General features: G+C 57.1%; 3 protein-coding genes across 10 annotated transcripts in view; all 3 read right to left on the reverse strand.

The window, feature by feature from the left end:
* Positions 1-617: 617 nt before the first annotated feature.
* LOC126637460 (protein Wnt-11b-like) lies at positions 618-10,018 on the reverse strand. Of its 7 annotated transcripts, none has more exons than XM_050310741.1 (9): positions 9,703-10,018; positions 8,699-9,632; positions 6,623-7,192; positions 5,599-5,684; positions 4,435-4,709; positions 4,118-4,338; positions 3,427-3,704; positions 2,340-2,632; positions 618-1,977 (listed from the first exon to the last, which is right to left on the reverse strand). In XM_050310741.1, exons 5-9 carry the CDS (start codon positions 4,629-4,631, stop codon positions 1,803-1,805), a joined length of 1,164 nt encoding a protein of 387 aa, XP_050166698.1. In that variant the 5' UTR covers positions 4,632-4,709; positions 5,599-5,684; positions 6,623-7,192; positions 8,699-9,632; positions 9,703-10,018; the 3' UTR covers positions 618-1,802. The 7 variants fall into 7 exon arrangements, with proteins under 7 accessions (XP_050166698.1, XP_050166704.1, XP_050166702.1 ...); XM_050310747.1 differs by having other exon boundaries at positions 8,699-8,908; positions 9,506-10,018; XM_050310745.1 differs by having other exon boundaries at positions 8,699-8,908; positions 9,410-10,018.
* Positions 10,019-11,032: 1,014 nt separating this feature from the next.
* On the reverse strand, positions 11,033-14,234 carry LOC126637457 (transforming growth factor beta activator LRRC32-like). Its single transcript, XM_050310738.1, has 2 exons — positions 13,584-14,234; positions 11,033-13,022 (listed from the first exon to the last, which is right to left on the reverse strand). The coding sequence occupies exons 1-2, from the start codon at positions 13,848-13,850 to the stop codon at positions 11,040-11,042; spliced, it is 2,250 nt and encodes a 749-aa protein (XP_050166695.1). The 5' UTR covers positions 13,851-14,234; the 3' UTR covers positions 11,033-11,039.
* Positions 14,235-17,579: 3,345 nt separating this feature from the next.
* Positions 17,580-20,077, reverse strand: part of EDA (ectodysplasin A) — a 61,762-nt gene continuing 59,264 nt past the window's right edge. For both annotated transcript variants that reach the window (XM_050310753.1, XM_050310751.1), the window contains exon 8: positions 17,580-18,870. In XM_050310753.1, coding sequence (XP_050166710.1) covers positions 18,619-18,870 — 252 coding nt within the window. In that variant the 3' untranslated portion in view covers positions 17,580-18,618. The remainder of the gene's footprint in view (positions 18,871-20,077) is intronic.

Raw genomic sequence — 20,077 nt, forward strand, 5'->3', positions numbered from 1 at the left:
CTCCTTCACTGCTCACACAGAAACCTGGAGCACATTAAGGGGAGGGGATGATTTACAAGAAAGGCTCATGAATTGATTCCGTGACCCAGCAGAGACTGTTAAAAATGATTGAATGAATATGGAAATGAGTAATCGTCCAGCTGGACTCGGGCTGAGCGCGGCCAACTCCATTCAGTGGGAACCACAAATAAAGCAGGAGCACGCCAGGTCCTGGTGTGAGCTGCAGGAATCACCCGAGGATTCCCAGCCCCTTCACCTGTGGGATCTCCACAGCACCTGTGTATTTGGACTCATCCTTTCTCTCCAAGGGCTGCACGGACAGGAATCTCTTATCCCATCCGAGCACTTGGCTGGATTCCTCACTGAGGAAATGGGGCCATCAGAGCCCCTAGTTCAGGTTCCCAGCTCCTCCTGTTCACACACACACTTGGCTAGTCCAGCTCACATTCCCATGGATCAGAAAACAATCCTGGACTGCCTCGGTTTCCAGCCACCAGCCCTGACTCCCAGGAAGGCAGATTCTTTGCTGGCTGGTTGGAGACCTGAGGGAGCAGGTGATAAAACCTTCCATGTGTGCACAGGAGCTAAGACTGGCAGGTATCTGTAATTACAGGCAAATCTGAGGCAGTGAACAGCAGAAAGAGTTAAAAGTGAACTGCTCCTCACATATGTGTAGTGAAAAGTAGGGACACAGGACTGTGTGGGCACAGGGCTTTGTGCTCTCCTGACACCCTCCCTTTCTCTGGGCCAGCAGAGAGGGAGATGGAGGAACGAGGTTGTCCTACAAAACAAGCCATAGAGAGTTAGGATACAACACATTTATTTACAAAACACACACCAGAATCCCACTTACAGGAAGGACAGACACTAAAGGTTCATTCTTGCTTCCCCAGGGCCCCGGAGTAGTGTCCCCTCTCCAGGCCAGACTCCCAGCACGCCTGGTCCTGAGGGAGTGGAAAGAGTGGGCTAAAGACCTCAGGGGTGCAAGAGAAGGGGCAGGAAGGACAAGCCATGAGGGTTACTTGCACTGAGTGCGCTTCCACCTCCAAGAGGAGCCCAGAGAGCAGAAGCTCCAGTGATGCCATGGTGGGGCTGGTAACCCACAGCTGGCAGGAGCAGTTTTGCCAGGCTGCCCACTTAATACACACCTGGCAGGTGCAGCTTTGCCCTGTTCTGGCAGCCTCCAGGACCTCTCCTGTCCCTGGTCTGTCTGCCATCAATGAGAGCAGCAGCCATGTCTGTGTAGGTCTGGGGGAGGATTGATGAGTCCTGGCTCCTGGGGCAGTGACTGGTTCTGTCTGTGTCCAAGCCTGGGCTTTATTCCCATGCTGCAAATGGCCCTGGACCAGTGTTTGCTCCAGAGGAGGAACATCCAGTGGTGTTGGGTGAGCCCATGGCAGAATTATCCCCAGAGGAGCTGCCCATGATGCAGCTTTGTGTCGCTGCAGCCTTCTCCGAAGGGATAACTCTACCCCCTTCCCATCCATCACTCCTGGCTGTCAGAACCCCCTGCACAGGGACAATGGCAGCCCAGGGTCCCCATTCACACCAGAGAAAGGGGCTGTTCCTGTGGGGTGATCAATGGCTGCTCCCAGCTGGAGGCAGGGCTGATCACTGCCCAGCTGCAGGAGGGGTCGGGTAGGAAGGGACCGGAGGCTTCCCGGAATCCCTCAGGGTGATGTTTTCCATGGCAATGGAGAGGCCAGGCTTCCTGCACAGCCCCCTCCCTGCTCGGAGCATCCCCTGGGGTGGGTGTCCACTCCCCAGCAGTTCCTGGAGGGCACCAGCAGAGTCCTGGGCTGTTATTTGCAGACGTGCCTCTCCACCCTGCGCCGGCACCTCCTGCAGACGACGGAGCAGCACCAGCGGTAGCGGCAGTGGCACCGCTCCTCCACCTCCTCCATGTACGTGTTGTACCCGCGGCCACAGCACAGCAGGGCACAGCTGGCACTGCCCACAGAGCTCTTGTTGCACTGCCTGTGGAGAGGAGGGTGCTGAGCTGGGGGACCTGCCCATCCTGGCCACAGCCACCTGCCCTGGCCTTTCCCACAGCTGATCTGCCCAGAGCAGGAGGCAGCGGGATCATAGAGCCATGGAAGGGGTTGGGTTGGCAGGGACCTTAAAGCCCATCCAGTCCCAACCCTGCCATGGGCAGGGACACTTTCCACTAGCCCAGATTGCTCCAAGCCCCGTCCAACCTGGCCTTGGACACTTCCAGGGATCCAGGGGCAGCCACAGCTTCTCTGGGCTCATTCCACCCACAACACTTCCCAGGACCTGCTCTCAAACCCAGCAGTACAGACAGTCATGAAATGAAAGGCTGAGTTTGAGCTTATTACCTGTCCTGTGTCCCCAGAGAACCCAGCTGGAGGTTTGGGGTGCAGTAGTCAGGAGAGTTGATGAGATAAACCAGGTCTGTCTCTGTTACTGGCCTGGCATCCGTATCCTTGGGCATCAGCTGCTTCCTGGGCCCTACGAGCCGGTGGGACACCTTGATGGCTGCCAGGTACTTGGACTTGAGGTCAGAGGCAATTTCATCCAGGCTTGACAGTCCCTTCCAGCAGGTCTTCACTGAACAGGAGCCTGAAACACCATGGCATTTACACTTGGTATCCAGGGAGTCACTCAGCACCTGCAGGGACAGGAAAACAGGGGAGTTTGCTTTCTCCTGGTACCCACCCCATGCATTGACTTGCAAGAGCATCCATGGCAAGTTTAAAGAGATAAAAGAGCTCTGATCCTTATTGCCACGTTTAAATTAATATAATGGGGCAATCAGGGACTCAGCCCTCCTTCAATCCCTTCTGATAAGAACCTGATCCTTCGGGAACTACCTGTGGGAGCTGGCACTGGGGCTGGGGGCTTCCCAGCCTCAGCTGGGGAACAGGAGTGCATGAAAGCACAAAGCCCAGGTGGGCTGGGGAGCCTCTGCTTCCAGTGAGGAGGGTGGGAAGAAGCACTGGGAGTACTGATGGGAAGTGGTAGATATCTTGTGCAGGTTGTGGAAGGGGTGCAGGATGTCTGGGGGGGGTGACAGTGTGTCTGCAAACACACTTCTTAACTGTTTAGTTGCCTCCTGATGTTCAGACAACATCCCAACAGCCTGGCTGGAGTCTGACACCTTAAACTGGGCACCTCTGCCCTGCTCCGGGCTGTTCCAAGGTGTGCTGGGGCATCCACACCCACCAGCCTGGGCTCCAGCATTCCCGGGGGGCTCCATACCCACCATCCGACCCACTGTGCAGTCCTGGTGGGCTCTGTATCCACCATCCCAGGACTGCAGCACCCCAGTGACCCCACACCCACCATCCAGGACTGCAGTACCCCAGTGATCCCACACCCACCATCCCAGTGATCCCACATCCACCATCCCAGACCCAGCACCCCAGTGGTCCCACACCCCCGTCCCAGCGGTCCCACACCCACCGTCCTGCCCACGGCGCTGTTGTGCAGGTTCACGGCTTTGCTCCCGTGTGTCCCCGACCTGCCGGCTCTGGAGGAGCTGTCGGCGAAGGCGGCCCCGAGCTGGAGGCCGTAGCCGAGGTTGTCCCCGCAGCCCCCCCACCTGCCCCCCGGGCCGGGGTCTCCGGGGGGGCCGGGGCCGCAGGAGCAGAGCGGGAGCTCCCCCGAGGCGCAGGCCCGGGCGATGCCGTGCGCGATGGTGGCAGCAGCCAGCGCGTACACAAAGGCGGCTTCCCGGGTCCCTGGGAAGAAGAGGGGGAGATGTCCTTCCTCCCTGCCCGGCCAGACACTCCTCCCAAAGACCTCGCAATGCAAATAAACGGTTATCCTAAAAATCTCGCAGCAGGATGAACCCAAGGCTCTCATTTTCCTCGCAGCACGATTTTAACCTGTGCCCCCCACACTGCATTACACTGTCCAGACACAGCCTGCCTTCCCACCTTCTCCTCCTTTTTTATGGAGCTGTTTGAAATGGAAGTGACTGTCTGTCACCTCCCACAGATGGAATTGCACAGGATTAACACCCTGTAGAGGCAGCAAATTTGCTCTCCAAGGCAGAGCCGAGCCCGAGGGGCAGCACCCAAGTGCTGCCATCCCGGGATGCTCCGTGGGGCAGCGCGGGGAGCACGGACACGGCGGGAGGAGCATCCTTTACCTTTCAGCAGGTCAGGGCCAAAGCTGGGGGCTCGCTGGATGGAGGAGCAGTTCCACCTCATGTCTGCAAAGCTCTGCTGGCACAGGGCCTGCGTGTGGCGGGCGGCCCGGACGATGCTGGGCATCACCTCCAGGTTCCGGCGGCACAGCTGGAGCTGCTCCGGCACCAGCAGCCGGCAGTGCTGGCTCTCGTTCCAGGACACCCCGCTGCCCGTCAGCCCGCTGTGGGGACACGAGGGGGTCAGTGGGGTGGGGGACCACGGGAACCCAGGGGGAGCCCAAAAGGGGGGGCATTGGGAAGGGGGGATCCCGACTCACAGCCACTGGATGGCCGTGGACAGACCCAGCTGGCACAGCAACACGGTGGCACTGGGGTGGCCCATGACCAGGAATGGGACCGAGATGGGGACCGGGAGCGGGGCTGGGGCTGCTCGGCACCCCCGCCCCCTTTTATAGACGCCGGAGGCAGGTCCTGCCCCCGCCCGGCAGGGGAACAAAGGCGGTTTCGGTGCCATTCACAGCAGGACAGGGACAAGGAGGGGCGTGGAGGAGGGTCCAGCTGTTGTTGGCAGCGATCATCCCCGAACCAGCACCTGGGAGGGGGTTAAGGGATGAGAGGCTGCAGGATGTTCCCCTAGCACTGCCAAGGCCACCACTGACCCATGTCCCCAAGTGCCTCATCCCCAGGGCTTTGAAATCCCTCCAGGATGTTACTCCACCACTGCCCTGGGCAGCCTGTGCAACCCTTCCCATGAGAAATGTTTCCCTGTATCCAACAAAACCTCTCCTGGTACAACTCGAGGCTGTTCCTCCTGTCCTGTCACTGGGAGAAGAGCCCGATCCCCACTAGACTCCAACCTCCTTTCAGGTAGGCAAAGGCTCATGATTGTTGGGGTTTTTTTCCCCCCATTATTTTCTTTACAAAAAGCTTAAAACCACATTCAGATGTTCAGATTAGGGCTGGCAGAAATGATGGAGCCAGGAAACAATGCCTGCCTGGGCAGGAGCTGCTCCAGGGAGACAACCCCATGGGTGGCATGTGCTTGTCACAAGGTGGATTTCTCTGAACTCTCCCTTCCCTAAGTACAGAACTAAAACTGCTGCATGGTGATGTGAAGACCTTGAGGAACCAGGTAGGCTGGTTTTTTTTCCACAGTAGGAAGTGACATTTGAGACACCAGCCCAGCTGACACCAGGTTTTGGAAACAGTCAAGAGTTGAAGGCCATTCTTTAGGCTTTCACTTTCTCCCTGGCTGGGCAACTTCCCCTCTCACTGGAAGGTGCTTTTCCTGGAAGGACCTGCTGCCCACACAGATCCTGAGCTCTGGCACAGCCAGTGCAGCCCTTAGGGCTGGGACCCACCAGCACTGTGGGGCAGGGGACAATTTTCTCGGTTTTCTGTAAATTTTTGGATCTTCAGGCCAACTCAGCTGCTCCCTCATCAGCCCAAAGTCCCCTCCACCATCCCTGCTGCAGTGGTACCTGAGGGCTGGTGCTGCTGTGTAGGGTCACTGTCTGGCTTCAATCCCAGGTGGCACAGATGAACCTGATCTGCTTCTCCAAGGGCTCTGCAATGAGAAACCACCCCTGTGAACTCCCTGACAGGGTGAGTTTTGCTCACACCCATCACAGGACCTCAAGGAGGAGGTAGAGGAGCCCCAGGAAGCTGCACCCACTGTGGGACCAAGTGCTGTGTGGGGTGGGGTGCCAGGACCCTCCTGTGTGATCAGAGCGTGGTGCTGCTGGACACCTCAGGGTGAGGTTGGGTTCTTCCCCACGGAATTATTCCTAGTCTTTGATGAGAGACCAAGGTCAGACTGGCCTCCCACAGCTTCCACCTTTCTTGGGGCAGTTCTGCTGCCCATCCCCAGGTGCTCTGGAAGTCCCTGGAACTCCTGTCACACCTCACCTTCCCAATCATGGCTTTTGCAGCTCCTTCTCTTCCCTTGACATAGACACGGTGACCACACTGTGTCCCTCTCACTCCAGCCCTGAGGATTTTGGTGTTATGAACTCAGATCCCCCAAGTTCCCTTTTCAGCCTCAGGCCCCAAGGGGAACATTGAGGGGAAATCTGAGCAGCTTCTGGAGGGATCAGGAATTTTCTGACCAGGAAAAGCTGCTCTTATCACTGCTGGGAGGTGCCTGGGTGGTTTTTTGGGCATCATGTGCTCCGTGGGCAGAGGGAAGGCAGAGGTTCATCCAGTACATGCAAGGCAGGAGTTGCCAAGCACAGGCAATCCCATGTTTTGGGAATGTCTGGGAGATGGGCTTTAAGGTCCCTTCCAACCCAAAGCATGCCATGATTCTAAGAGATTCCCAACCAAACCGGCCCCATCCCCCACACAAGGAGGGACCTTTCGCTGTCAGGGCCAGAAAGGAGGGGGGATATTGCCACCTTCTGGCCACTGGTTTAGCTCTTAAGGGCCACCACCTGCCCTCAGATCCCTGCAGAACCTGCTCCCACCTCCCCCTGGGGTCAGCAAGTTGCTTTTCCCCCCACTGACCTTGTGCCATTCAGGGAAACTCCTCCTCAGGGTGTGGGCAGTGTCTTGTTCTGGGACCTGAAGCATCTCCAGGGGTTGCCAGGACATTTCTGGTGCTGGATGGCAGCTGGGAGGGCACACGGATCACCAGGGGGTTCAGAAGCTGTGAGCAGTGGTCAGAAAAGCTGCTGGAGAACAGGAATGCAGAGAGGAACCATGGGAGGATGGGCTGGCATGAGGGACTTGCTTTGCAGGTGATGGGAGCCCCGATCAGGATGGGGACAGGAGGGATCAGTCCCACCCCATCCCTTCCTTTGGGACGTGGAAGGCAAGGGCACTGGAGGCAGTGCCACACAGGGAACTGTGACACCAGTGCCCTGCCCGAGGCTGCCTCATATGAGAGGTACTTTTAGCAATCCCTCTTCACAGGAAACTTTTGCAAGGACTGAGTAGCAGGAAAAAATTAAACCCTTCCTTTTAAAGCCAAACCAAACCTTCTTCGAACGTCAATTCCTCTTCTTGGCTCAGTCCTTCAAACAAGTGTAGGGCGAGTGCTAAAAATTCCCCTTCCTTCCCCTTGCCTGGCGGGCTCTGGGGGAAGCAGAGAGGCAGGAGGGGATTCCCAGCCCAGGAAAGGCTTCCCTTCCCTTCCCCAGCCCCCAGCTGGGGCTCCATCAGTGCTGAGCAGGGACAGACACTGGGAAATGCCATCCTCCACCTGCCTGGTGTTGGCCACCCTGGGGACACAGCCAAGGGGGGACACAGCCAGGGGCAAGGATCACACCTGGTGCTGGGCCAGGGCTTGTCTGCACACAGAGCTGGCTGCTGGGACGGAGCTAATTAGCAGAGGAACATCAAACAGTCGTCCTGGGTGGCCTAAGGTTTGTGTCCCTCACCGCTGGCACTCGGCCAGGGGCCAAAGCAAACACCCCTGAATGGTTTGTGACCCGTGTGAGCACATGGGGACCCCTCCCCTCTCACAGCCCCAGCTCCCAAGGGCTTGTGGCTCCCAGGCTCAGGAGGGGCAGCGTGGTACGAGACCTCCAGGGGTTCCCCTGCCATCAGTGTCCCCTCAGGCCCCTGGTGACCTCAGTGCTCCCCACCCCACGCTCACGTAGTGCCTGACCACGTGAGGAGCCACATCCCCGTGCTGGGGCTGAGCCAGCGCCGCGGCAGTGACGCGGTGGCACCGCTGTCATGTGGCACTGCCGCCCTGGGAGAGGCAGGTCCTGCTCCCCAGCCAGCTCCTGTCCCCTCCTGAGGCTGGGGACAGGGAGGGTCACCCTGGGTGCCAGTGCCCAGCCTGCCGTGGAGCTCTGCTGTCCTGCAGTGAAACCATCTCCTTCCTCTTTCCAAGGCACTGCTGGGGTCAGGAGCACAGGATGGGTGCTGAGAATGGGCTGGGGGTGGCAGGGACTCGCTCCTGCCAGTTGATCCCCTCCAGGGTCACTTCCCAGCATGACCTGTCCCCACAGCCATCCAGCGCCCCCAAACTGGGAGCAGGCACTGAGGGGCTGTGCCTGCAGGATGGAGAACCACACCTGGGCAGTGTCCCAGGGCAGGCCCTGCAGGCACAGCTGGGCTGGGGGATCCAGCTGCACAACATGTGGCAACATCTGCACCCCCCCAGCCCGGGGAAGTGACTGCAGGGGCAGCACAGGGCTGTGTGAGGCAGGGGGGCATGGGGGGACACGTTCCCCATCTGGATGTCCCAGCCTGGCCAGAGCCCCCCCAGAGAGGAGGAAAGTGTCATGAACAACACGCCCGACCTCCCCCTCCAGGCTGGGAAGGGCTGCCAGGGGAGCTGTGTGGAGTCAGAGCTGCTGTGCCAGACAGGGAGAACTGGAAGCAGCAGCAGCACAGCCCTAGGCATGGGAGGGACATGTGGGCTGCTGTCCTGGAGGTGCCACCAGCCTCCTGTCCATCCCAAATACGCACCACATTCCCCAGGAGCACATCCAGGGCAGCCCAGCACAGGCAGGGAGCACGAGGACAGGGATTGATGAGGTCAGTCATATCTGGGAATGGGCTCTGCAGCAGTACCAGGACAAACAACAGAAATGGTACCTCCAGCAGCGTTTCTGGAGGGGGGCATACCTTCAGCTGGGTGAAACAACAGCCTACAGCACGTGATCTTCATTACATCATCTGCACTGGGGAGATTTAGGTTCATTTCTGCTCTGCTGAATGCAGAGGATGAGGAGCATTCTTCCCACTCTGCTGGGCTGTGGTGGCTTGAGGAGTGATGTCTGCCATCAGCTCCCAGGATATTCCTCAGCTCTGGAAGTAGGTGAAGCTCTGGTTCATCTCCATGGAGAGAAAGAGAGAAAAGGGAAGAAAAAAAAAGAGGAAAAAGGGATGAGAAAAGGTGCTATAATTGAGTTGCAGGGAAGGTAATTTCCTCTTGGGTTAGAGGAACAGCTCACTGGAAATTTTTGATAAAAATCTATTATTCTTTGAAAATGCAGATCCAGAGAAATGTGAAGGCTTTCCACTGGAAAGAATGAGTTTTGCTGGATTTCTCAACGAGTTCTCTAGAAAATTTGTCAATGGTCACAACATTTCACCCACCGCTGCTTTTTTTGTCAGACCAAAATTTACACTCCTGCTGCCTCCCAGCCTGACTCAAACACAACAGTTTTGGCATCCTCCCTTTATTTGTTCAAATTTCAATATTCCACAGATCTTTTACCCTCCTTTTGGATGAAGAAAAAGCTCGAGACGCCAAGACACGCCTGGGATAGGGAAACCATTTCCCCTAAAGCCTGGGAAGCTCTGGGCGAGGGGCAGTGCAGACACAGGACATACCCTGGCTTTCTCTCGGCCTCGTGCTGGTTCCTGCTGCGAACGTGGTTCGGTCCCAGCCCGTTGTCCCCTGTGCCAGCACAAGCCCTGGGTGCTCACCCTGTGCCCTGCTCCTGGCCAGGCTTTTCCTGGGACCGGGAGGAGGGGACGTTGCCCTCGGCACTGACGTGGATTCAGCTCTTGTCAGATCCACGAGACACAACCTGGCATCCGGCTTTTCTGCGAACTGGGAAGGCAGACGGACATCAGTAATTGTAATAACCGAGCACACCATTTCCCTGGCCCATTTCCCATACCTTCACAGCCCTTCCTTGGCCTTGGACGTTCTTCAGGCTTTCTTGTCTGTTTTAAGCTGAATTTCCCCTCCCCAGGCTCAGGTAGCCTCCCTGTCCCACAGCCAGGCCACCATCCCTCTTCTCCCCCTTTCCCCGAGCCTTTATAGAATCCTTAAGGTTGGAAAAGTCCTTTAAGATCATCGAGCGCAGCTCTGTGCCTTTGGGAGCCTTCCCTGCGGGTTACAACCAGCACCACAATCCTTCCTCCTGTTTTCAGGACATTTTTTAGCAGCTGCTTTAATTCCTGGAGGAAACTTCAGGCATCAGCAGCCGCTGTCCCCAAGTGCCACCACCCACAAACAGGCCAACAACCCCCCTCCAGCTGCTGCTGCTGCTCCCGGGGACACGACACATCCTGCGTCAGCAGCGCTGGATAAACACGGCCTGGGAGCACTCAGGAGCTCAGGGCAGTGCCTGGCACCGAGTGCCCGGCAGCGCAGGGTGTCCCTGAGCACCCGGTGGCACGTGGTGTCCCTGCTGCTCCCCGCTGTCCCCTCGGTCACCGGCTCGGGGTGGCACCAAGGCTCCAGCCCTCCAGAGCACGGCGGTGCTGCCGGAGCGGGAGAAGCAGCAGCACAAAGGGCAGGATGTCTCCCGGTGACACGTGAGGGAAGCACAGCCTGGCAGGGGTTAAGTGAGGAACAGAGGGCACAAAAATCCACCAGGAACACCCACCGAACTGTCATCGAGTGCTGGGCTGGGAAAGGAGGCTGGCACGAGGCTGGGGACAAGCTGTCCTTGCCACCGTCACCTCGGGGGTCCAGGCACCCAGGGTGAGATGTCCTACACCCACCTGAAGGGCTGGTGACAGCACAGACTCCCACTTCTCTCATTCCCACGATCCCAGTGGGTGAGGAGACACCCACAGCAGTGCCTGGGAGCACTGTAAGCCCTGCCAGCTCCACAGCACCGTTCAGATGGAAGCTTGGCAGGGAAAGGCAGCAGATGGATGAGCAGGGTCCCATAGAAACCCCCTTCCCACTCCAGCACTGTGACCCATCCTCAGAGCCACCACCAAGCACCATTCCCATTTCCTGCCCCTCACCAGACTGGGGAATGCTTCAGGAGCAGCAGCAGGTATTTAGCAGAGCTATTAAACCTTCTTAAAATGCAGGCAGGCACTCCTGGGGAAAGCTGGGAAACACCCAGGTGGCCCCAATGGAGACAATTCCCAACCCACAGCAGAGCGTGATTGATTTAAAGGGATCCCGCAGGAACCAGTGAGGAGACCACAATAATATCATTAATATTAATATTATTAATAATTAAATTAGAGTTCTGACTGCTACAGTTCTAGGCTACACTTTGGTGACCAAGTCTGGCGGCCTCTCCTGGGCTGGCCCCTCTCCTTTGGGATGGGGTGGGGAGACCCCCACCCTGTTGCTCCGGAGCCCCGCACACCCCGGAGCCTTCCGGCCTTTCCTCAGGAGGCAGAAAGCCCCGGCACTGAGGAGGGAAAGGCCCACCAGGACCACGAGCAGAGCCAGCGAGCCGGTGCCCTCGGGCTGGGGACAGAGCCAGCGGGGAGAGCTGGCGATGCCGGCCGAGGCGTTCCGGCCGTGCTCCTGGAAGGTGCACCGGGCACGGCCCAGGTCCCGCACGGCCACGCCGGCCGCGCGCAGCGAGTCCAGCCAGCCCAGCGAGCAGCAGCTGAAGGGGTTCCCAGCCAGGGACACCTCCCTCAGCCTGTGGGACCAGCTCATGAGTTCTCCCAACGTCTGCAGGCTGTTATTCCGAACGTCCAGGCTTTCCAGTGGGGAGCAGGACAGACCTGCGGGCAAAAGGCTCAGGCGGTTCCCCGCGAGGTCCAGGACTCGCAGCGCGCCCAGGCAGGGCAGCGCCGCCCTGCTCTCGTCCATCTGGTTGCCCCTCAGAGAGAGTTCCTGCAGGGAGAGCTCCAGCCCCACCAGGGCTCCCGGGGGCACAGACAAGTCCCTGTTCCCCGACAGGTCCAGGGAGAGCAGCGGGGTCCTGTCGAAGGCGCGGGGGTGCAGCCTGGTGATGTTGTTGTCGCGAAGGCTGAGGTGCTTCAAGCGAGGCACGTTGTAGAAGGGGGTGCAGGTGTCTCCAGGGGCTGGAATGTGAGACTCCTCTCCCAGATCCCCTCCCTGGTCACTTCCCTGGCTCTCGCAAGGCTGGAGGCTGTTGGAGCCCAGATCCATGGTTTCCAGCTGAGGCAGGGAATCGAAGAACCAGCGTGGCAGCACTCGGAGGGCATTGCTGTGGAGGTCCAGGGAGCGCACGGAGAGCTCCGTGTGCTCTGCCAGGGCGGGAGAGGGGTCAGCAGGCTCTGTGCCGTTGGTGAAAGACTCCCTGGTCACCTCCTGGAGACAGTTCATAGCCAGGCTGAGGCTGTGCAGGGAGCCCAGGCTGTGGAAGAAGGTAAATGGGAACAGCTCCAGGCGGTTATTGCTGAGGTCCAACTCAGCCACACGTGTCAGAGCGGCCGTGGGATGCACAGTTCTGTTGAACCTCCCCATCTCCTTGTAGGGCAGGACCAAGTCCTCCAGACGGTGTGAGCCTGGGAGCAGAGAAGCAATAAGGTTGTTGGAGAGGTTTAAGTGTGTGAGATCATGCACTTCTGGGAGCTCTGGGAAATGGAGGAGTCTGTTATGGCTCAAGTCGAGCACTTGGAGCAGGTAGGGCTCCGCTCCCTCCTCGGAGGTGAAGAGCTCCAGGGCGTTGTGGCTGAGGTTTAAAACTCGCAGCTGTGTGAGGCTGAAGCCAGAGATGCAGTGGATGGAGTTCAAAGCCAAGTTTACCACCTCCAGCTCTTGCAGAGGCTCGAAAGCTCCCTCCTGGATTTCCATGACATAGTTGTTGCTGAGATCGAGCTCTCGCAGCCCTGGAGTGCTCCGGAAGGTCCCTGCCAGCAGCTTGGTCATCTTGTTCCCAGAGAGATCCAGCACCCTGAGGCTGGTGAGGTTGCTGATGTACCAGCCTGCCATGTGGCTCTCCAGGTTATTCCCCGACAGGTCCAGGACCTCTATATTCCTGAGCACACGGAAGGCTTCCCCATTAGCCAAGAAATTCCGGTCCAGGTGGTTTGATCCCAGGAGGAGCGAGCGCAGCCGGGGCAGCTGAGCCAGGGTGGCGGCTGACACGGCTTCCAGCTGGTTGAAGCACAAATCCAGGTACTCCAGCTGCCCAAATCCTGGCAGGTAGCTCTCTAACAGGTTTTGGATGAAGTTGTTGGAGAGTTCAAGGTGTTTAATTCCTTGGCCAAGCTCCTTGGGAAAGTTCTGCAGGCCGACTCCTTTGCAGGACACCTTTGTGGGGCTCTGTGGAGAGACAGCAGAGCTGTGAGCAGGAGGGGGGGCTACAAACCACAGCTCCAGCCGAGCCAGCTGCTGTCCAAGATGGCAATGAGCTAGTGGAAATGAGGACTCTTCCCTCCTCCCATGCCCAATTGGTCCAGAGCACCTCTGTTCAGGCAAAGTGCTGTGGTGGACTCCACCCTCCTCGTTCCAAACTGCTTTCCTCTGGAATTGGATGCCTGGATGGGGAGCAGCTGATTGCTCTCTGGGGGGGGACAGAAACCAGCTGTTCCCCATCCAGGCTCCCAACTGCCTTGCTAACATCCATGGCAGCTGTTGGAATCCCTGTGCTCCATCCTGCCTTTGAGCATCTTGGGCACAGCAGGGACATGGGAGCAGCTGGATGCTGGGATCAACCCGCAGGAGACTGGTTCAGAGACAGGAAAAGAGGAGAGGCTGGGAAGGTTAAAGAGATGGGGGCTGGAGGGAGGGGAGAGCCATGGGGAGACCCAGAGGGATGCTCACAGCCCCAGCCATGCCGCTGGAGCCGTCCCAGCCCAGGTGCTCCTGGGAAAACAGCCTTACCTGCTGACAGAGCATGGACCTGGGCCTCGAATCCGTGCTAGACCGGGCTCTGAGGATGGATGGGAGCAGCCAGAGCAGCAAACATCCCCTTTCAGCCAAGAGCATGTTGGGCTGCGGGCGCTGCCAGCCCCGTCCCGCTCCTCCGGCGCTCTCCGGCGAGCTGGGCAGGAGCCAGGCTCTGTATAAATAGACTCCAGGATGGGATGGGGGAAGGAGATAAGGCATGTGGGTGTTCGTAGCTAAACGGAAGTGGGAAAAGAAAGACATAAGCCTGAAGAGGGGGAAAAACAGTGCAGAAAGCACTGCAGGGAAGGGAAAGAGAAACAGCGGGATGGGAGGAGGGCGCTCAGGTGATCGGGATGACCGAGAGTGACATCAAACGCCAGGAGGCAGAAGTGGCACTTGGGAGAGCCGAGAGGCTTTGGGGGAGTTCCCCCGAGCAGCTTCCCTGTGCCAGGGACAGGCTGCGCCCTGTGCCAGCTCCTGTCGGGCAGCTGGTGCCGAGGGCACCGGGGGCAGCCTGCGAGGGCTCCGTGGCCATCCTGAGCCAGGGACTGGGCTCCGGCTGTGGCCATCGGGCATCACCGTGGGATTCCCGGCATCCCCGGGCCGCAGGTGAGCCCGTCACGCTGAGAAATTCCCCTCCCCAGCTGCCACAGCCCAGCCCGGGGGACTCTCCCGCTGCACCTGCCCCTCCTCGGGAGACAACGGCTCCCAGGGATTCAACACCGCTTCCCAGTGGGATGTGCGGATCTGGCATCCCCCTCGTCCTCCTCTTCCTCCCCAGAGTCTGCTGTGCTGCCGGGGCTCCTCCTCACCCAGGGCAGGAACCAGACGGGAACTGTCCCTGTGGCAGCTCCAGGTGGAATCTGGGCACCCAGAGCTGGACCCCACGCACAGGGACATTTTTTTACGGTGGCATCTCCGTGTCCCTGTGCCACCTAGTGCTGATACCCCCCGGGGATGTGCTCCTCTTTCTTCATGGGGCATTCTCCAAAATGCACAGTTTTGGGGTTTTGGCCCCGTGTGGCCAATTCCATCCAAAGGAGCAGCTCCCGCTGTCGAGGGGTTACCCAGGGATGTGGAGTTTCAGCTGTGGAGTTCGTGCTCTACTCCTAGAGGTGTCTGGCAGGAAAAAAACCAATTATATAGACATAAACCACACAAGTAAATGAACACAGATAATACATATATATAACTACACATACACATCTGAAAGCAGCAGCAGCCTGGCTTCTGCTGTGGCTGCCCCTCACCCTCTGAGGAGCTGGTGTGGTGCAGGACACTTTGTCATGTCAGGATGTGGCTCAGCCTCGAGCAGGACCAAGGTCCCCAGCAGGCAGGAGGGGGTGACAGCCCCCCGAGGCCAGGGCTGGTGTCCTGGGCTGATGGCCCGTGGTGATGGGGCCGAGGCAGCTGAGAGCACACAGCACATCTGTGCAGATGTGAGACCCTGCCAGGGAAACGCCGACCTCTGGATGAACCCTCGGCCCTCATCTCCCACCAGCAGCCAGTGTGGAGCCCCAGAAGAGGAACTGGCCACTGCTCTAGCCCTGGTGCATCTGGCCCTGGCCCTGCCTGGGGAACCCCGGCTGCTCCTCCTGTACCCCCAATCCCAGGCACGGGTCTGCATGGAACCAGCCCATGGAACCAGCTGAAAAGTCCCTGATTCTGCGGAGAATCCCTGGGCATTCGCATCCCAAGGCTGTGAACTCCCTTTGCAGGAGCACTGGGTGTGGACAAGAGCCAGCTGAGGAACCAGCAAGCACTGAGGGGCTTTTCTGGAATTGTGATAAAGGCAGAGTGGACCTCATAGAACAAAGAGGGAGAGACCTGCTCCTGAAACCCCAGGGTATCCTACGCTTCTTGTCCTTCCTGCCCTCCACGCTGGCTCCCAGGGCTCCAGAGGGGTCTGATCCCCCTGAGGCTTTCAAAGAACGTGAGGATGGAGCAGCAGGACACAGCAACAGGTGTGGAGGAAGAGAGGATAAATCCCCCTGCCCACATCACAGCCGTGGGTGACAGATGCTCCCAGCCCAGGCATTAGGGAGGCAGGAAGGTACCTGGTTATCCAAGTCCATCGGGTCTGGGCTTCTTTCCCTGATGCCGGGAGCGGGAAGGTGGATCCAGAGCAGCTCTGAGCCCAGAGAGGGGACAGTGCCTCTCACACCCCCAGGGCATGGAGATGATGCTTCACCTTTGCTGTCCATCACAGGAGCACAGCCAGCACTGCTGTGGCTGTACAGACCTTCCATGGAAACTCCTGGTGTGGCTGCAGACCAAGAGCACCAAGGAACACCAAGAGCAGGAAAAAGCTTTGCTTGCCAAGGCCACCTGCAGCCAGCTGCTCCCTGCTCTCCAGCTCGGCCACACTGAGCGCAGTGAGCAGGAGAAAAAGCCTGTTAACACATTCCATGCAGGACTCACTCCCTCCTGCTCTCCTCCTGCATCCCAGGCACACACCAGAGAGGGGACAGTGGCTCAGGGCTTCTATGGAGAGAAGGGATTCTCCCTCTGCATCCCCCTGCCAGCAGCCATGGAGCACATCCCAGATCCTGCCAGTGGGGGACAAGGAATGCAAACTCCATCCACAGCTCTCCCAAAGTCCCTGTTATTTATGCCTGCCCCCAGCCTTGCTGCTCAGGCCTGTTCTAAAGCAATTCTGTTAACGATTTGCTTAATGTTCTCACTATACACAGTTGTCCCCCTTCATTCTTGTCAGGGGAACATGTCCTTCTTAATCCATTTTAAAGGAAATAAACCACAAAGCCCAGGGAAGAGCCCTCAAGGCTCTTGCCAGTCCAACATGTTGAGGCTGAAGGGAGGAGAACCCACTTAAAAAGCAAGAGCAGCCCATTTGTCACGCAGTTGTTTTACAAACTGCAGGGCCCCTGTGAATAGCGAGGCCGTGGCCAACGCCGGGAGCCCCCGAGGAATATTTATCTCCCAATAACTGCAACACTTGGCAAGGGAGATCACTCACTACGGAAAAGTGATGGAGCCAGGAATGCTTCAGGCAGGGCAGACACTCCTGTGGTCACAGCAGTGCTGGGACACGTCCCTGCCACGTCCATGCAGGTGACCAGGGCTGAGACACCTCTGCGTGGAGGTGGAGCCAACACTGAGATCATGGAATCACAGGATGGTTGAGTTGGGAGAGACCTTAAAGATCAACTCCTTCCACCCTGCCATGGGCAGGGACACCTTCCACCAGCCCAGCTTGCTCCAAGCCCCGTCCAACCTGGCCTTGGACACTCCCAGGGGTGAGGCAGCCACAGCTTCTCTGGGCAACCTGTGCCAGGGCCTGCCCACCCTCCCAGGGAGGAATTTCTTCCAGGTATCCATCTGACCCTGCCCTGTGGCAGTGGGAAGCCATTCCTCCTGTCCTGTCACTCCACCCCTGTCCAGAGTCCCTCTCCAGCTCTTTTGGAGCCCCTTTAGGCCCTGGAAGGGGCTCTGAGGTCTCCCCAAAACCTTCCCTTCTCCTGGCTGAAGATGCCAGTTTGGGACTTGTCTCATTTGCTACACAGGCTGCAACTTCACTCCCCTCTTGAAAGCAAGAACAGGCTCTGAAAAGAAATGCAGGGAAACAAAACCCCAACCCAGCGGAACGTGAGCCAAGGGCTGACACAACAGAGCAATTTGTGCTCTGGCCTCTCCTCAGCTCCAGCACATCTTATGGCTTTAGGTCTCCCCAGCTGAGGGGAGGTAACGGGAGAGAGTTGCTCAAGAAGCCAAAAGAAACAATAGTGTCCCAGCTCTTGTATTAGTCACCAGAAATCGAGTTATGACTAGACTCAGCAGGGCTCAGGGAAAAGAAAAAGTGGTGACTTCATGCTGGACCAGATTTTAAAACACCATTTTTTTTTTCTTTTCTAGAGACTCCATCACCACTTATTTGAGGTAGAAGGGTGCCAAGAGGAAAGGGGTGGGGGGAGGAAGGCTAAAAACTACATCTAAAAGCAGGACAGTTGCTATTAAAACAGAAAAAAAAAATTAAATTTCCTGTTTGAATATTTTATTCTTAAACATGACAAACTTCCTCCGAGTGTTCTCACAAGTACTTGTGTCTGCTCTACGCGGCTCGGTGAAGCCTGTAGAAATGTGTTCTGGTTTTGCAAAATATTAATTAAAAAGGACAAAACAAAATTTAAAAAAAAAAAAAAACAACAAAAAAACAACAAAACCCCGAAACAAAATACCCCCAACCAAACAGAACGTGCTGTAACAGCAGCAGTACTTTAAGGCAGCCCCCGGCGGGGCGAAGTTACCTCTGGGGTAAAAGGGCAGGAGCTGAAAGGAGCAGAGGCCTGGACCCGGGAACCGGCGTTTTCTTTGGGATTTGGCGGTTTCTGGAATGTGGAGGCAGTTTCCTATCTGCTAAGCCTGCTCTAGTAAGGATTCCTCTTCCTCTCACACTTCCTGCTTTTGCTTCCAAGCTCTGGGAAGAGGCTCTTCCTCGCCTTCCTCGCCCGCGCTCCTGAGGATGAATGTAAACACCACGACCCTGTCTCACCCACCTCCCTCCAGTTCCCCCTGGGAAGGCAGGAAACCAGCAGCCCCCTTCCTCGCTCTCCTTAGCGTGCAGAAGCAGGAGTGCCTGGCTGGGACAATTGGGACAGGAGTCTGTCTGCTCCCGCTGCCGCCTGGGATGCTCTTGCTAGTGCAACATAAAAGCAGAGACCCACAGCTCTCCCAACAAGCCTCGTGTGAAGATCACAGAGCAGAGTATCAGTGCAGTAATACTTGAAATACTGAGACAAGGCAGACACAACGGCCTTTCTTCCTCACAATGCTTTTGCAACCAGCTTTTTTTTTTTTCCTTTTTTCTTTTTTTTCTTTTTTTTTTTTTTGATCCAAGTCTCCACCCAAAGTCCCAGAGGACAATTGTGCTTCCTGCATTCACATATAGGAATAAATAGCTCTGGATCAGTTTTCTTTACGGCCGGATTACAGAACCCCCTGAAATACTGATACGCTTATGAACAGCAGCACTGTGCAGTTCTGCGAGTATCCTTGGCCATGCCAAGTTCCTCTAGGATGCTGGTGCATCTCCCAGGCGTATGGCCCCAAAGAAAGTTGTGTGCTTGCTCATGTTGATGGAGATGTCAGCATGGACCATTTTCACAGCGATCTTCTGCCTGGCCTTGAGGAGGCAGACCCCGGCTGTGTAGCAGGTATTGAAGTTGGTCTTGCCGGTCTCAATACTCCGAGTGCATTGCAGAAAGGGCTTTTCATCCACCACCACCTCATAGCTGGCAAAATCTGTGAAGTTTATGTAGTATACCTGATGTGAAGCAGGGAGAAGAAAGGTGTTAGGGAGGGGACTGGTGCACGGGGAGCAAGTCCACATTCCTGTCGGTGTTCCCTCCCTGGCTCTGGCACACCTGTACTGACGGGAGGTCGGCTTGTGGGAGGCAGAAGAACCCCAAGCCAACCAGGAAACTCTTGTATTCCGCTTCAGACTAAGCATGCAAGAACCCATGAATCCATGTGCCCAAGGCTGAGCTACAAATCCTGCTTATTACAGGGAAAATGACCTGCACAGGCCCCAGTGCAGAGCTGTGCAGAGCACCCTGTGTGCCACAGACAGCTTCTCATCCCACAGACAGACAGACACATTTGCCTGGAGGCCTCTTGCACTTACCTGGCCAGTCCTGCTTCCTGGTCCCATGAGCCTCCTTTAGTGGTGACATCAGAACTGCCCTAAAGGTGTACTGGGAGCTGCCTCCTGGGTAACTGGACTCGAGGTGCTTCCAGAGGCACAAGCTATTCCAGGGAAAGCGCTCTCCCAACCTCCACAGCTTGGAAGGAAATCACCCTACAGTGTTCCTACTGATTTAACTTCCAGGTCTAGTGCCCAAGGCCCTGTGACTCGACTGTGTGTTCCTCAATCCTCTCCCACACTGATTCCAAAGAACTGCATGAGGAAGATCTGCCCAAGCAAAGTCAGTCCGAGGGAGCTGCTCCTTCCTGAGAGAGGAAATCCAGCCATTTTGGAGGAATCTGCTTATTCTTCCTAGTCTACACCCTGTGACCTCAGGAACTGCACAAGACTGAATCCCTTTTTTCCCTGATGGACCACAAATGACAAGGCTTCAGAGGCCAAACACTGTGGCAGCAATTAGCATTAGGCACTTGGGAAACAACTACACTTTGGCCTGTGTGGAGTTATTTTTCCTGTCCCCATCCAAATCAGACACGTCAGCAGTTCCATGGAAGAGCACCTGACATCACAGCCCACTTGATCCGACTTGGTAAAGTCCCAGTGGAGCTGCCAACTGAGCAGGAGTGATATTAGAAACATGGAGGAAGGTGGTTGTAGTTGTCACACAGAAACCCTCCTGTCTTGCTAAAATCTGCCCCAGAATCAGTTTTTCAGCCCGTGGGTGGGCGGACACCCGAGTGCCCCGGCACGGGAGAGCCCACGGCTCACATTCCACACAGCTCAGCGATTCCCATCGGGGATTTGTGAGGCACCAGGAGCAGTGTGT

Source organism: Myiozetetes cayanensis, unplaced genomic scaffold (assembly GCF_022539395.1).
Source record: "Myiozetetes cayanensis isolate MyiCay16 unplaced genomic scaffold, myiCay2020 scf15, whole genome shotgun sequence".
NCBI classification, from domain to species: domain Eukaryota; kingdom Metazoa; phylum Chordata; class Aves; order Passeriformes; family Tyrannidae; genus Myiozetetes; species Myiozetetes cayanensis.